The sequence below is a fragment of the Manis pentadactyla genome, chromosome 3 (assembly GCF_030020395.1).
Source record: "Manis pentadactyla isolate mManPen7 chromosome 3, mManPen7.hap1, whole genome shotgun sequence".
NCBI lineage: Eukaryota > Metazoa > Chordata > Mammalia > Pholidota > Manidae > Manis > Manis pentadactyla.
Window position 1 is genome coordinate 178,722,517 of NC_080021.1, and position 17,909 is coordinate 178,740,425.

Consider the following 17,909-nt stretch of genomic DNA (forward strand, 5'->3'; position numbering starts at 1 on the left):
TCACTCTGGCACTTAACAGTGTCTAAGATATAGTAGGTTTTCAATAAACATTATTAATAGACACTCAGCAGCCAGAAACGGACTGACTTTATAATATAGAAGGTAGATTGCAAAGGCCATGTTGTTAGTATTTCCCAAGTGTATTTCAAAGCCTTAAACCCACAAAATGTTCTGTAGAGAAAGGATTCCCTGATTAAATCTGCACATTCTATGCCTTGTTTGGAGAATTAGGATGGGCTATAAAGAAAGTGCAATACCACTCTTTCACATAGTTATTTGACCGTGGCACCCCCCTTTTTTACATAATGTTTTTAACATCCTTTAGAACTAGAAGACTTTTGGAAAAACACTTTGGGTGATGCTGCAGCAATGACAGGCAAGAGAAAAACTTCTAATGAATTCCTTGACAGTAGGGACCCTGAGTGTCAGCACATGTTTGGCAAGAAATACGTTTACTGACTGTTCTAGAAAGCACTCTTTTCCAGTCAAATTCAGAAGCCATCTATGAACTATTCCCAGTCAGCAAAGCTAAAGAGAGGACGCAGTGTGTGACTTGTAAGTCTAGGCACTCCTGGGCTGCTGTAGTGAGCTTCCCTGCAGCACTAGAAGATAACCTGACATGTAAGCATCAGACACAAGTATGCAATAGCAAATTGGAAAAGAAGTCATAAGAATTATGGAAATATATTAATAGTTTTTTAAGACTCTGTACTTTAAAATTTGAACCACAACTGAAAATTCATTGTGATTAGAATATCAACCCCCATACAAATGAATGATCAATCCAGAAGTATTCAGTGGTGTGAAACAGGATAGGGCACGAGGTCTAAGGAACAGAAGAGAACAGGTCTGTCTGAGAAAAACAAAGTGATAAAACTGGAATCTGATTGAGACTAGGGTTCTTCATCTGTTATTGCTGGTTGGGGGTTTTGCTAATATCTTAGTAAGAAGGGATTGGAATCAACTCTAGACTCATGCTATAGTTTCAGATAAAAATTATTTGTAGTTATTGTGCAGATGGATATGCTTAAAAACTTTACATATACTGTATATAAACCATTCCATGATATGGATTAATCTCTTTCAACAAATCCCTTTTGTTCTCTTTTAAAACTTGAAGTTAGAAAAAAAACCAAAAATCTTTTCAGATCTAACTAAGTAGAGGAATTTGGATGGAAAAACCTCCAACCAAGCCTTCAGTCAAGACCATGGTGCCCCTTTGCAGTGAGGTGCCTGGACGAAGCCTGAGCAGACAAAGCCTGTCCCTGCAGGGCTGGGCATGTAATGGGTAGGTAATCCACACACCTCATGCTTTAGAATCACTAAGATCTGCCCAATTAAAATGGGCTTCAAAATGAAAACTCAATACATATTATAAAGATAACGTCACCTCAGTGTTTACAAAGATGCTTAACTCCCCATTCCAGGAGGGACCACCCCATATCCAGGGTAAGCCTACATGTTTAGTCCAAGATTGTGCATGTCTACCTTCAACGACAGTCACAAAGTCACTGGCTTGCTCCGTGGAACATCTGTCACCTGCAGGTGGGCCCGGTCCTCTGTACATCTCTGTCCCCTCAGCTCTGCGAAGGGTGGGAGCAGAGGGCGTGGCCAGAGAGAGGAAAGAGCACACTCAGAGCCCTTGGCCCTGGGCACACAGGCCGCTTATCAAGAGCAGCCTTGGTCTTTGTTGATAAGGCCATTTAAAACATACGGTTTGATTCTTCTGGTTATTATTAAAGTGATAGAAAAGTTGGAAAGCCTAAATGGGCGTATATAGAAAGAAAATTGCCCATAATTCCTATGAGGGACCCATACTCAACACTTGGTGTTGTATTTCCTTTCTCATCTATGATTAGATGATTCTAATAGAAATATTAATAATAGATAGACATACGATTAGAGTGATTTTTCAGTACAGCCTGAAGCTTGTTTTTAATTACTTAATATTATGTACTGACAATTTTCCCATGGGCATCGTCTTCAACTCTGATATTTTATTTTAGGCCCTGAAATAAACTAGACCACACTTCATGCTTGACCCAACTAAAAACACAAAACAACCCAACCACCTACCATCCTACAAACCAGAAGCAAAAACTCTTTGGACATCAGCAAAGGATGAAAAAATAGGACTGACAAAGGCTTGTGACTGATTCTGCCATATTCCCAGTAACTCAGCATAATGCAGTTCATTGAAAATAATTCCACATTTCTTTGCTATTTTTCAAATTGACACTCATAGAATGTTTGCCAAGCCTCCTAAAATGGTCTCTGGAAAGTTCTCCCTCTCAGCTGTGGGCATTTGGGTTGCCCTGAACAACCACTACCAGCTGATGTCACGATGGACACACACACACACACACACACACACACACACAGTCTCTCTCACTCTCTCTCTCTCTCTCTCTCTCTCACTCACTCACTCACTCACATACCATCTAAGCTGACAAAGTCCCATGAATGCAAACTCCAACTACTCTCTCTCAGTATACTCCTCTGCTGGCATGGTATACCTTTAATTCATGAATGCTCTCTAAGCAAAAAGAGACGGTCAGCTTGGGTCAAAGATGACAAAACTGGTAACACACCATGTCAAAGATCATGATCTCAATACATCAGGCTGGGGGGATTCTTGAAATGATCTCTTTCACATACGGGAAAACTGATCAGATAATTAGTGTGGTAACATAATAGTGGGCACATCATTGTAAAGGCCAAACTGCCAGACTCACAGGCTGAAGTGCTTTCTTCCTCCACACTTGTGTCTGGCTGGAAGTCATGGAACCTGCCTGACAAGAAGCAGCCCAGGGGCCACTGCACAGATGATGTTTCAAAAGAAAAAGTCCTTTCAAAAGCCCCCAGTGACTCTTCATTGCTGGCTATTTAGGGGTACGACTCTGGCTCATGGGAGAGGTTCTGCCTCTTTTCACAATCCTGACCTGATCTTGCCATTACAGGCCAGTCGTGGCTACTGCACTCACCCAAGCATCTCCAAGGGAAGTGCAAGTGTGACTGGGCCACCCCTTAGGGGAACACAAGGCAGGTACACACTTGGGCCTAGATAAGTGTGGCTTTCCAAATCTTTGGTCTTCAAACTGCTGTTCTTCCATCTGGTCCTCAAGTACCCATTAAAAGCAGTGGTTTTGATGCTAAAGCCTAAAATAATTTGGTGCATGACCCTTAGCCAAGAGGCTCTGCCTACAAACTGGGGGAGAAGGGGAAGATTTGGTGTGACACAATGGCAGTAATGAGAGTGATGAGGGACCAGGAGGAACATGGTTTGGATGTGGAGAAACTGCTCACCATACCTGTTTTAAGTAAATGTAACACAGGTGAGGAATGTAAGCAATAATATATGTAAATCACTTAATGAAAAATCTGGAGCTCCAGAAATGGAGCTATTGTTTATTTCCTGAAAAGGCCTGTGTGCCATGCATATGGTAATAATAACACAGGGGTGGAATGTCATACATACCGTGGGGAAAATAGAAGTTCCTATGGCCAGGATCCTCACCTGACCCTGAACTACTTGATGGTGTAATTGGCCTACTGCTAGGCTACTGCTTCCACACCCACTAGCAATAAGCTACTACTGACTGAATCACTATATAAAGAGCTACACCTAGTGCTCTGGACAGAGGCAGAGATAATGTGGATTACGGACCTGCAGGCTACAGGATGCAGACATGATTTCTAGTGCTCGGCCTACTACAGTGAGAATAAAGCTGGGTATAAATCCTTTTACCCCAAGAAAGTTCCATTGTCATTTTGCATTCTCACTGAATCCATAGCGAACTTTCCTGGGGCTGAAACCCTCAGTCAAGGTCCACATCATCATGTGGGAGGACTGAACAGCGAGGAAGAACAGGGCTTGGGTCTTCTTTTCTGTGAAACCCTCCCATATGAAGGGTTTCCATTCCTGGCCATCTTCCTCTGTTAGTCCTCTCTCCTTCCCTCCCATGCAGAAGGGGGTGGTGTGGGTGGCTGGGGCCTGGGTAGAAGCAGAGAGGGAAAACCCAAAATCGAGAGATACATCAGAAGGATTAACAGTGCTGCCCAAAGCGTGTCCCAGGAATCAGGATCTCTATGAGCTATTAATGAGTGATAACAAAAGAAAACAAGATTGCAGGAGCCAAATGCAGTTAAATCCAGTGGGCTACACAAAATCGAACCAATTTCTTCACTGGATGACTTCAAGGCCTTTGATCTGCGATTGTACATCATGAATCTTTGAGGATGGAGATGATGTAGCATTTTGTAAACTCATCTGAGCAAGGAAAAGAAGTCTGTTCACTGAGCATTACTCAGGTTCGACATTCAGAGCAACAGTCTTAGCCAATAGTGATTCTTAGGTTTTTTCTTCTTTGCTTTGTTTTCCCACCTCACTGAGGAAACTCCAACCGCAGGGAAAGAGAAGAGATGATGTGCTAAAAATAGTAATTCTCAGATTTGAGAGGACTTGTCATCTAGAGTCTTGCCCCTCAGAGTGGGGCTGGGAACAGCAGCATTGACATTACCTGGAAGCAAAATGTCCAAGGCCAAGCCCCACCCAGGTGCATCAGAATCTGAAACTAGGTAAGATGCCCAGGTGACCCGAATGTGCATTCAAGTCATAGATGTATACTGAGAACACTTGATACCAGGCTTGGACCTCAGTGATTCTGATTCGGTGGGTCTGTGGTGCGGCCCAGGTATGCACATCTTAAAGTACCACCCCCAGGGAATTCTGATGCAGCTGCTATGTAGACCCTTTTGAGAAACACTTCCTTATTTAAAGATGTCTATGGCCCAAGGGTGCTCGATAAAGTAACAGGACAGCCCTGCACTAACATTTGGCTTCATAGCAACACCTCTACAAGGTAGGTAATGATATAATCATCTTCATAACCAGAAATAGGAAGTGGAACCCTGGAGAGAGAAGGTGAAGGCCCTGGGCCAAGGTCGCCCAGGGGTCAGCAGGTGCCTTAAGTTCAACAAGCATCCTGTGGGTTTTCTTCCCCACCTCGCAGACTTCTCTCCTCCTCCCTAATCAGCTCTTTATTCACCAGCTTCTGAAGTGCTGACAGCTCTCTCTGATTCTCCCTTTGATTTTAGTGACAGGCCAACAAAACATTGCTGGCTATTTGCACTTGCTCCTGGTAATTCTGATTAGCTCAGTTCTGTCAGCTGAATCCTATGTTGCCAAGGGCCAAGAGCAGCCTGTTTATTCAATCAGGGTCTGGCTCATTTTCTAATTACCAGCTTCATTTGGGCTCACTTCTTCCAATGGAGAACTTGCTTGAGTTCAACTCATCCTCAGCTGTTGCATTTACATGAGGAATGGATCCTTTGTCACATCTGTGTCTGTGCCAATGCTCCAGCCTCTGCCTCCCTGGTGGGGACCAAATGGCATGTGTTTCCCTGTGTTCCCAGGCTGCCGCTGGCCAGCAGATCCCACCGGGAGCCCCGGGGCTGGCCCTGTCGGGGGATGGACATGCTGGCTTTCCTCACAGGCTCGCCTGGGTGACCTCTTCCCAGCTTCTGAGTTCCAAATTGTACTCCCACTCAGAGGCCTGATAGGGTGACCAACTGTCCCAATTTTCCAGGGACCAGGAGTTTTCCCAGGACATGGGATTTTTAGTGCTGAATGTGGGAGGGTTGGTCACTGCCCCTGCCACGCCAGGACACAGAGTGAGGACATCCAGCATTCCCTGGGTGATCTAGCGGGAGTCTGCAACAGAGAACTGACTGGGGGGTGGGGGCCCCATCTTTCTCTGTCAGACCTCAGACTGATGCATCCCTTCACAGCTCTGGGCCTTCTTCTGCTTTAAATCTCTGGCTAATTAGACAGGAAGAAGCTTCATTCCCAATGTGGACAAGCGGAGGTATGCAGGCATGTTCTGAGATGAGGGTGACACCAAGGAAGGAATGACTGGTGTGAGCCCTTTGAATGGGGGTGCAACCTCCTCAAGGTACTCTTACCGATTAAAAACATATTAAGCATTTATTAAGTACTTGGCAACATGAGCAAGGCAAGCCTATGTCCTGTATATCCCAGGCCTCAAAGAGTTGGCAATGCCGTGGAGACACTGACAGTGAACTGTACCTGCTATAAGGCTACTGAGGGGGCCACCAATGGCAGAAGGCCACGGGTGCTAGGGAAAAGAGAATTGGCGCACCTCTGTTACTATACGTCAGCTGCTTTACCTTCATTTTCTCATTTAACAGCTGGCAGTTCTTAAGTACTTACCATGGGACCAGTCCATTTAATTTTTACCACAATTCTATTACTACACCCATTCTACAAATGAGGAAAATGAGACTTTGAAAAGCCAACTATCTTGCTCAAGATTGTAAATTAGTAAAAGAAGAGTCTAGGGTTTGAACTGAGAGAATCTGAACCTTATCTTAAATACTGTCTGAGACTGAATTTCCTACACTTGTGGGGTGCTAAACCCTCAACATAGCCAGGGTACTGGACAGTCAACATCAGACAGCAGCAAGAAGGTGGGCTCTGGGAGAAGAGCAGTGTGGCTGTGCCTGGTGGAAGAATGGCACAGAGAAACATGAGGTGGGGTCTCTGAGTTCTACACCATGAAATCCCAAAGCATGAGACCAGGAATGTCCCACTGGAGGGTTGGGAATGCTGGGAATGCTGATGTTCTAAGGGAAACTGGCTGGACAAATGCTGCCCTTCTGGCCCCTAGCTGCACTAGATTCTAAAGAATGTACAACTAGAATGTGAAGCCAAATGCCTGACTTCTTTATCATCCTTCATGGGCTAAAGATGAGTGAGTGACAGTCATTATTTTATATTTTTTTAATTGCATTTGTAAATTCTCAAAAGCATATGTTTCTTATGCACTTAGAACATCTGAGCAACTTGCTTTGGATATGTATATATATATATGGTATTTGATATATGAAATCAAATAAAAATGTGCTTATTTGATATGCTATGACTGACTTTAATATGTGCAATGTTACAGTCAACTTAGCAGTTAGGTATTCTAACATGACCAACTACTGAAAGTGCTCATTTCAGTAATAACAATCCATAGATACAGCATTCTTGTGGACACTGGACTATGCTAAATATCCAGAGCCTGACATTGTATAATTAATGTCCTTAGAAACATTCTCAATTATCTTTTTCTGTTACTTTATAGGTTTTCATTTGTGTAAAATGAATACATAACTTCAGACAATGAAGCATTAAAAACACTTGTTAGAGGTTCTTATACAGAATATTGGGTTGTCTGGGGCCTTCCCACGACTCTGAGACTGCAAGTCAGCTCCTGGCAATGTCAGGTGTTAGGATCCCTGGGGCTATAGAAAATGAGTTTTTTAATGGCAAAGAAAGGCTTTCTCTATTTGCTTACACTCAGCTTTGTCTTACAATGGCCTTTATGCTTTTGCACATAAAGAGAAGCTGACTTTGAGCTCTATCCATCTAAAATTTTTGCTCCTTTTGCTCAGTAAAACTAGAACAAGGAGTTGCTCAGGACAACTGCTTCCTTCTGGTGGACCCTTGGGGAAGGCATTTCCCCTCCTGAACATGTCAACTGGAAAGGGCTGAAAACTCCCAAGAAGTAGACCCATGTTCTCTGTGAAACCAGAGTGGTTTCCCTACCCTCTTCATTTTCGTGGTTCCTCTTCACTCTTTCCTTCATCCTTAACATTGTCTGAAATTAGTTTTATCAACTCTTTCCAGTCTTTTAATTCCCTTGAGCAGTTTCTACAACTTTTTATTTTTGTAGTGGTTGTTTACACACAACAGAACAGTCCTTTATACAGGACAGTCTAGCAAAACTCAATCATGATGCATTTTAGCTTTCCACTTTCTTCACTGTCCAACTGAATTCAGAGACCACTTAGTTCCTGCTCACAAGAGCTTTCTAGAAAGCTGCTGTGAGTGAAATGAAGACAATGAGCACTCCTTTAGCCAATGACATAATCTCAGTTGTGCCCACAAAGTTTTGCTGTGTTTAAGAACTACTAAGTGATACCAAGAAAAATATTTTTTCCCATGTAATCTCATAGAGCAAAAATAGATTTCAAATTGAGAAACTCTGAAGGTGATATGTAAATTTCCCCAATATCTTCTATGCCAGATTCAGGTTCTGTACTGTATTAACATCCTTTTTGTATTTTGATTCTTTAACATCTGGTGCCTTGCTGACCCTGGAAGGCACCCCTCCCAGGGCTAGCCAGTTCCTAGAGATGGTAAACAACTAACCCTTGAGCTGCTTCCTCACCAACCAGTCCAGAGCCCACACTCCCAACCATCTCCTCTATCACCTCTTACACTTAGCACTACTTTCCCTGGCCCTCATCAGCCCAGGTCCAGGCACCAGATAACTAGGGCAGCCCTTAAGCCCCCACGGTCTGCTGAAATTTTTCAAATTAATCAATCTTAAGCTTTTTTTTTTTTTACCTTGTCTTGCCTGTTCCTTCTCAGAGAAACCACAATAAAGGCTCTTGCCATGTCTTCTCTCTTCCCTCTGACTCTCACCAAACCTGGCGGCCCCCATGTGGCCCCTCATGAGGTGGTGTGTGTGCCCCCTTCTCTTGGGGTCTGTGAGTATAATAAACTATCTTTTCAATGGCAGTTGTTGCCTGATCTGTTGGCCTAACCTTACATAAATAAGAGTATAAAACCTGTATTTAAAAACAATGTACATAAAGAGAAAGGAAGATAAGGGTAGGAAAAAACCATAACCTGGCCTCTGCACTCAAACCTGGCCTTTATTCAAATGGACTTGGATGAAATTTAGTTGTTCTGTCAGTTATACTTGCCAAAACTGCCACTTTAACTGTTTTAAGAAAAAAGCATGTATTATACTGGGTAAGAAAGTACTCATAGGGCCAACTTGAGACAGACGTGAAGAGCGCATCCAAGTTAAGATGCTCTGTGCTACAAAAAACGACAGGGTTTCTGGGGAGACTAGACTGATAAAGCATGGATTGAGTCCAACTGTGAAAAGAGCTTATGAAGAAAATCAAAAGAGTCCCCATTCACCTGAACAATAACAGTTAAGTATTTTAATCAAATGTTCTGGATCTTAATATATCCCATTAAAACTGCATCACAGAGATTCAGTATGAAAAAACAAAGTCCCTGTGATACTGTATTTTCATCTAGGACATACTTCAGTCTCTACTGCTGGAGTAAAAGCTACTCAGAGGCAATTTTACTTGACTTTGTATGCCTAAGAGCTGATACACAGTATGTGCTAAATATTTATTTACTGACTGAAGAAATGTTCCTCATCATCTTTGAATAAGTCTAAGAGATGACGTGAGAGAGCAAAGATGCCCATTTAAATGATTAAGAAAATAGGGGACTGATTTTGGAGCTGAGAATTAAAGCTACTTCCTTTGGCCCAAACCATTACAATCCCACCACAATCTGCTCCTCCTCAGAGAGAAACTGAAGCCCTTACTTTGTGGCAGTGGACATCTTGGAATCTCCTGACCTTTAGCTGACCTCCGAATCCTGTCTAATCTGGTAATCCTCCAGCTAGCCATTAGTGAGCATTTTGTATGCATTTGGCAGTGAACAGTGACAAGTGGCTGAGCTCCTGGATCTGGCTTGGGTGCCATTGCTGCATGGTGACACTTACCAAGGGCTCTAGCTCCTTGCGGTCTATGAGATTCATCTCTGTAACGAAGTAATAGAAGTGTTTGTAGCAGGTGTTGACGTGGGCCTCCGCACCCATCACAATGACCCTGTCAAAGTGGTGGATGTAGACGTGGACAAAGACTCGGAAAAGGCGGCACAGGATCTTCTTGCAGATCTGAAGGAAGTTCTTTGGGAAGGGAACACCTAGAGACAGGAAAAAAGGAACAAAACCATGATGGAAAAGCTTTGGCAAGTCCCAGAGCACAAGCCCCATGGAGAACAGCCCTGCACCGAGCTTCTAGGCCAGCCTATAGGTGCCCAGCTCTAGGTGGCCAGCTGAGTCACACACTGCCTGAAAGCATGGCTAAAATGGTGTTAAATTCAAATGCCAGAAATGTCCAGGAAGAGACCAAGAAAGTGAGTGAAGAGGGCTTCGTGTCTTTTGTAGTAATATATAATAAATATATCACAATATATATTATATGTGTGTATATATATATTATACATAAGCATGTATATATAATTTTGGTGTAGGTAAACATGCAGAAATATTTATTTGTACACAGAAATGCACTCTCCTTTCTTTTATTTTTCCCCCTTTATAGAGCACAAGAAAGTTCATTTTCTGTTTACCTCTCATATAAGAAAACTGATAGGAGGAAAGCGATGCTACAGGGAGACTGGCACTCCCTGACCCAGAGTAATAGGGAAGCGGTAGGGACTGCAGCAAATGGAAAGCACTTTATCTTCAAAGGGAGCAACTGCCACACAGCTCCAACCAATGGTGGCAATATGAGGATGGAGGCTCAAGGCTGTTAGAACTTCTGATTTTTCAAGGCAATTGAGAAATCAGGAGTCCGACATCAATTTGCTATATTTAAAAAATATTAGCAATTAACTTGAAGTTTTAAAATTACTACGGATCACAACAAAACAGCTTTCTAGGTTAATTCAGCCTGCAGGCTACAGGTATGCAAATTCTGATGCAAACTTTTCCTGGGATACGCTAGAAACTTCATGCATGGAAGCTTCCCATTACACTTACTATCACTTCATCTCCTCCATGAAGGTAGAGTTGTGGAGTTATGTTTTTCACAACACAGACGGGGTGAATGGTCAGAGGAAGCACCTAGATATCCTGCCTGATGATCACAGTCTCAGCTTGGTCCAAGAGACAAATAGTAGCATCACAAGCCCACTTCCTTTTTCCCTCTCAAGCACTGCTTAAACTCTTGTTATTTAACTGTTTTTCAGTGGTGACATGCTATAAGGTAAGCAGACTGAATTCCCTCCCACTCTGCTTCTTTGCCAGCTGTATGACCACGGGCAAGTTATTTCACCTCTCTGAGCTTCAGTTTTTCCATATGTAGGATGCAGTCAAAATCCCAAAGGTTGTGAGGATTAGAAGTGGTATCCCTGCAACTTTGGTTTCTCATCTGTCAAAGAGGGGTTGTAATAAAGGGCTTCCTTGCATGACGAGAAGAATGTTAACATGAGTAAAATCCTCCTATGGTGCCTAGAACAGAGGAAGAGCTTCTGAAATGACAATGACCTCCCCTGTCTCCACATCGTAAGGTCTGGAGCATCTAGCTGTAAGGAAAATAACTACCTTTACCAAGAAAAGGTAGACATGACCACCAGGCTTTCAACAGGTGTGCCCCTGGGTTCCTAGGAAGTCTGTAGTTTTGCAGTCCCCACCTCTGCAGGGACCCAGTGGCAGCTGTCTGGTCAGAGACACTGTTACAGGATCACCTGGGACCCCCAAAGCAGGACAAGTGAATTAGGACACTGGCTGCTAGTTGGCAGAGGCAGGATCTGCCTCCCCAGGGCCCAGCAATGATAATGGCTTTTCTTCAAAAACAAAGTGGCAACATATCAAATGAACCCAGGGAGGGGCTTGGGCACAGCTTGGCAGCTGACTGTCTGGGCAACAGACACTGGGATTTGGAGTGGGGATGAGGCAAAGCAGAGGAGGAGGTGGAGGGCTGCCCCTCACAGAGCTTGTGTGTGTTTTTCTCTACTAATGGCATTGGAGGCCAGCAAAAACCACTGCTGCCAGGCTAGAAAATGGTCCAGAGTCTTCAAAAAAGCTCAAGACCCAGAGATGCTGGAATTCCCTCTAAGAGAAATGTTACTATCAGAAGTGGAGTCCTGTAACCTACACAGCGCCAACGCCAGGGCCTGACATACTGTTCCTTCACAAGCTATCTATGAAGTAGGTTTTGCTATTCCTAACACAGAGGCTCTAAAGCATGGATTAACTTGCTCCAGGCTATTTAGCTAAAAAGTAGCAGGGCTGGGATTTGGACCAAGTCAGCCTGACTCTAACTCCAAAGGCTCTGCTTATGTGGAGTGTGACTCTCTCTTTGCCAAGGATGGAGACAACTCCATTGCTGAGCACACTGAGGCATCTACAGGTTACTCTTTGGTAACACGAAATATAATTAAAAAAAAGAAAAGGGGTGGGGAGAGAGATGAAGAAAGTCCACACTCTTGGGAGCCACAGATCTGAGGTGCTAAGAGGTCAGCTGATAACTCTGCTGCCTTTCAGGAGAGAGATGTTTTCTCAGCCCAGACCTTAGGACCATAGATCTAAAACTTTAGTAAAAGCCAACATTTACTGAGCACTTACTATACCCCAGGGACTGTGCCAAGTGCTTTACATGGGTTAGCTGAGTGAGTCTCAGAACAAGACTTGAAGATAGGTACTGTTATTGTTTCCATCTCAAAGATGAGGAAATAGACTTGGGTGGATTAAGGAGCTTCCCAAGGTCACCCAGCTAGCAAAATGTAGAGGAATGGCTTGAATGCAGGGCTATCTAACTCCAAAGCCCAGGATCATCCTTTAGTTCTGAGATGCTGTTCAGGGTCTCTGCACACACTTCCGGCTCCATGACCCTTCCTTTCTGGGTGGCCTGAGCCCCCTGAGGTGCACTTACATTTCACGTCCTCTGATTCCAGTTCCAGAGGAGGTTCACCAGCTGCTAGGGAACTTGGGGAGCCCCATCTGTGCTACTTCATCTGCTTGACCTTTTAAGCGAGCCCACATGCTCCAGGTAAGGCAAAGTCTTGGGCATACCGAATGTGTTCGGGGCTATTGTTGGTTCCCTCTAGATTGCCCCCAATTTAAATTCCCTGTCCCCGCATCCTTGCCTCCACTCCGCTCTGACTCTTGGTTCTGCCCTCCATTCCATAACTGGTCTCTGGCCTTGCCTTTGGCCTTAAACCTGGCTTGCCTCTTGCCTCTTACCTCTCCCTTTTGAGTTGTGGCTGGGAGTTACCTTTAGAGAAGCTGAGAGAAGTTGGTTTGAGAGTGTGGAAGACCTAGTTTAAATCCTAGACCTACAATTTACTAGCTGTATTGGCAAGTTACTTCATCACTCTTTGTTATAAAATAGATAAAAACATTTACTTTGCAGTGTTCTTTTGATAGTATCTGTACTGTGCCTGGCACTTAGTGGGAACTTGGGGACCAAGTACTGCTTTTGCTCTTTCTCACCTGAACTCCTCTGATGAGTAAGACCAGAGGCTCAGAACCTCTTGGCTCTGGCTGCTGAGTTGGACCTGACTCTTCTGGCATGCTTCAAAAGTGAATGGTGCAAACCGTTTGAGTCAGGACATGCTCAGCATGTTCTGCAGTCACCCCAGACCAACTCAGGAAGCTGAAGTCCTAGGCTAGGAGTCTTAGGGAGCCCAGGAACCCCAGCAGGTTCTCTCCTAAGCCAGATATAAAATCCCAGCTCACAGAATATGGGGGTAAGAATAGGGAAGCTACATGGCATTTGGAAAATTTATTCAATATTATCAATGGTTTAGGGGCCACTTCTATAGTTTGTGTACCATTTTAGCCCTTTACCCCCTTTCTCTTCTGCCTTCCAGGTGTTCAAATTTGTGTGTGTGTGTGTGTGTGTGTGTTTTAAATAAACCTTCGGAGGTGGGAAGTGGAAGAGATCACCCCTCTGGATGTAGAGAACTGGATGTCCCCTCCTTTGTGGACTTGGGAAGTCCTGCATGGAAGCAAGACTCAGCCCTGATCCACTCCCTTCCCTGACAGGCTCCAGAGGGGTCAGTTCCTGAAAACTGGTTGATCTGAGAGTTTTTATCTTTATCGTGCTGCTTAGACACACATCCAATCTCCATTAAATAGCCAAAGAAAAGGGAACCCTGGGTGATACCTGATGTATACATGTGTGATGTCATTTAGTCCCAGTGACACCTTGAGCAGTGGTACTATTGCAGTTTTTTTTTTTTAAGTAACTGAGGCTTAGCTCCAGTTAAAGTATTTGCCCCAGGCTCCACAGCTAAATGGCGGTAGAGATTTGGCTCCAAAACTCAGGCTGTTTCTTCTGCATCCCGTTTCTACAGGCTCCATGGTGGCAGAAAATGTGACTGCTGAGATCACCATTTTATAACTTGCACTGAGCTCGGTACCTGGCTTATAGGAGGAGCTTGGAGAATGTTTGCTTCTTTTAAAGGAACACAGTCTAGCAGTAGGAAGCATGAAAGGCTAATGAATCATCTCAAATGGATGTGGACTTGTTACAGTGGCAGCCTCACCTGCTAGGCTATGCAATGGCTGGGTCAGGGCAAAGCAGTCTGTCAGGACATATGGCAGCACAGAGCCAGCTCAGGACCACATCCAACCCCCTGCTTTTGTCCCTTCTGCTTCTCTTGAGTACATAAGATATTATGGACGTTTCACTTCAGTATTTCCCAAGGAATGTTTTAAAAATTACTGACCCTGGGAGATCCTTGGCTAAAAAAGGACGGCCACAAGATCAAATATAACTGCAAAAATGTTACTTTCATAGAGATTTACAAGATACATAAACATAGTAAAGGATCTGAGGTTTCCTGGAGCAAAAAGTCCTATTTAACTCTGGAACCCACTTTTCCCCATAATATCTATTAGTTTAAAACACAGAGTCTGTAATTGGACTCCCAGGTGCCATTTCTGCCTTGCTCTACTACACATTAATAATGTAGTTACATGCAAATAGTCCCCCTAAACCTCGGTTTCCCCTTCTTGAAGAAACAGGGATGTTAACTATAGCTCATGAGGTTGTTGTGAGGATTATATGTATATGGCTTTGCTTAATGCCTTACAGATAGTAAGCACTCTCTTGTGAGCTGTTAGTTTTAGTATCCCATGGACAAAATGTTCTTTACAACATACCATGGGATTAAATTCTTCCTGCATATTTATTTTCAGGAGGGCAGTTTGGGTATTAATACATCAATCCTGAACTTGCAAAGAACTCAGAGTGGCAGCTACTCAATTAAGCACTGGGTTATATGCTGCCTTGGATTATTTCTACAAGTGTCTCATTCTTAAGTCTTGTTACTTTAAGTCCCCTGAACAAAGGTGCCATTTTATATTTTGATTCTACCTTTAAAAGAATCTGGCACAGGGCTAGGTAGTGAATACTCATCAATCAAAATTGATTCATAGAAGAGCAGTGATCTCATTTAGTCAAGATGAATCCATCATCTCCTTTTTGGGGGAGGAAAAAAGCCTACAAAAGAAATGATAGTGTTTTACCAGTCTTGATATAGTCCTGGCATGGAAGGCTGCACACTGCTTTTGGTGAGAAAGGAGAACTCTGTGATAATAACATTCTGATCTAGCTTAGGGGTGGGAAGAAAGAATCTGAAAATCTTTTTTTTTTTTTTTTATCATTGAACCCTCCCTTCTTTGCCTTTCAATGTAGTTTTTCAGGTGGTGATAGTTAATTTTCAGTCACTGTACTCAATTAGAAAGTTAATGCCAGACAATATTAACCCTCAGTCTTAACTTAAACAGACTGCATGTCTGAAGGTTATTTGGGTTAAAATTTGACTAGTCTTATAATAACCCAAGCAAACTATCCCACAATAATCCCAGATAGGTATGTCCTGGTGATACAGAAAACAACCTTTCCTGGGAAGGTCTCTAAATGATATGCAATCATGAACTGAGTCTCGGGTATTGCCTTCCTCTACCCCACCGTAAGCCCCATCCTGTGACTCACAGATTCAAGCTGTGACATTTCAGACTCTCAGAAGTTGGTGCAAAATGAGAAAATGTGTTCAGATGAGTGCTCCACACATAGGTGACAGACACATACACACACACAAGGGCAACCCTGGAGCTGGAGGTCATTGGGCCACGTGGTGAGACTTGGTCTCTGTAGACCGGTTAGTACTGAAATGAGGTTAGTGAACCTAAAACAGGACCAGGCTGAGCTCAGATTCCACAGTGAGTGGAGGCAAGATGCCTAGGCAGCGTTCAGAGTCCCAAACCAATTACTCATATGTGGTTCCAGCAGTAATTTTCTCAACAATTAGAACCAAAGCAACACAAGAGTTTACCAGGGCCAAGCACCTAAGCCCGAGCGTTGGGGTAAGCGCAGAGGTTGAGGTGAGCCTGCGGGCCGGGAGTCTCTCTTGAAGGCCTGGCAAGGCAGCCCTACAGCTCTGCCTGTGCTGCCAGTGAAGACTCGGTGCTCAGCTCAGAACCAGCATCTCAAAGAACCCTTCAGATGAATGTGTCTAACCACAACTTTCTGATTTCCAAGCCACATTCAGTGTGAAAGCTAAATCGAGCATAGAATATAATCATTTTTCTGAGGCCCCATCTGCATTTGCCTTTTATCTTTGACTTAGCAAATCTCCTTTCTCTCACCCAAAAATTTAATAAAAATTTCAACAATTTCTGAGCTTCAATCCATTTTCTTCCTTCCTCTTCCCCTCTTTTCCCCTCCCTTCCACTGAGCAGATGCCCCATTCCATCCTTCCTCTTCAGGCACCTCTGAAAGAAAGTAAGTTGTCTAAATGGCTTGTGTTTTATCTTTTACCCTGTTTTGGAGACTGCAAAGGCAGAGAGCCCCTTAGAGAATGCAGAAGTGCTCTGGGCGACAGGCCACAGGCCAGAGCGAAGGTCTCAAAGTAAGCAAGACCAAGGGCGGGGGGTGGTTTCTGTGCTGGCCGCTGCTGCTCATTCCTGTCTTACCATTTTCTCTTTTCTTCTGAAGAGAATGCCAATGCTTCGAGATGAGACTCTGGTTGCTGATCACGCTGGGCTGACCCTGCTGTGGGGGCGTGGGCAGTAAGGGCTGAAGCCTGTCTCCAGGGACACCAAGGAACCGCCCCCAAACTTCCCAGGTTCCACAAGCAGCTGGCAGATGTTCCACCTGTTGTTTACCTGGTTTAATGCATTTCTTAAGAGCTCAGCTCAGAGGCTTCCCTTATTCCCAGACTCGGGTTCCCTAGCATCTGCTGTCTGCTCCTGACACTTTCCTGAGAGGTCCCAGAAGGTAATCACACAGAGCGTCTGGCTCTGGCATCACTCATACTTGGGGTCACATTCCAGCTGGGGAACTTCAATGCTGCTTGTTCCTGAAGTTTACTAATCTCTCACTTTTCTTATCTGAACAATGGGAATAATAAAACCTAGATCATCATGAAACTATGAAGATTAAACTCAACACACAGTACGAGCAGGCACTCAGGAGGTATTCAGTAAAAGGCCATTGTTACTATTCTAAATATGGCTCTTCCTCAGTAAAGCCAAGGGGGACGGGAAGGGCAAATGAAACAGGATGGGTAACGCTGCCTTTTCTCCAAAGGGCAAACTCTTTCCTGAAAAGTGGATGTGGCATGAATGTCGTGTATCGGGACATCCCATGAGCTGTCCAAGCAGTTTCACAGGACAGAGGATGAAACTTAATGCCCTGGCCAATCATTTGGGGACACCTGGTGGCATGTCAACAACAACATCCACACTTCTCCTTAAAACTGTTACTCATGTCTGAGAGCATTTGAACCGACCTTTTTGTCTTTGGAGTCCAATAATAGGAGTGCACATGTGAAAATCCCTCTACAAGTCATAAAATTCACTCATTCTCAATAGCTCATGAATAAAAACAACATCCCACACACGTGGGAAAAGAAAACAGACCTCCTTTGGCAGCATGACTGAGAACATACCATTTCCAAAATACTTGCAAAACAAAACATGATTGGATCACAAGGAGAAAAAACAAAACAAAACCTAGTAACACAGAACTGTCTCTTAAAAATACATATCCTCCTCCTCTTAGTTTACTCTCCTGCCCATTTATGCACATTCTCCTGCTTCTGCCAAAATTTATACATATTTATCTAAAGAAGCCTCATGCTCTTACTGATGACATTCAGCTGCAGAGGACTGATTCCTCCGAGCAGATGTTTTGTGTTATCTCGGTGCCTTCCTCAAGAAAGTGTCTGTTCATCATGCCAAGGAAAACAATCCCATGTAGCAAGACTTTGTTCCTTTGCCTAA

General features: G+C 43.8%; 1 protein-coding gene across 6 annotated transcripts in view; it reads right to left on the bottom strand.

Moving 5' to 3' along the window:
* Positions 1-17,909, bottom strand: part of MOB3B (MOB kinase activator 3B) — a 189,418-nt gene that overhangs the window by 21,913 nt on the left and 149,596 nt on the right. For 4 of the 6 annotated variants that reach the window (XR_008996539.1, XM_036898077.2, XM_057498744.1 and 1 more), the window contains one exon: positions 9,609-9,811. The exons of 1 other annotated variant lie outside the window; for it this stretch is intronic. Coding sequence is in view for 4 of the 5 variants with exons in the window: in XM_036898077.2 (XP_036753972.1) it covers positions 9,609-9,811 (203 nt within the window). In the remaining variant the exon portion in view is untranslated. Of the gene's footprint in view, positions 1-4,779; positions 5,883-9,608; positions 9,812-17,909 lie in introns of those variants that run through there. One more of the 6 variants, XM_057498742.1, reaches the window with a different exon arrangement.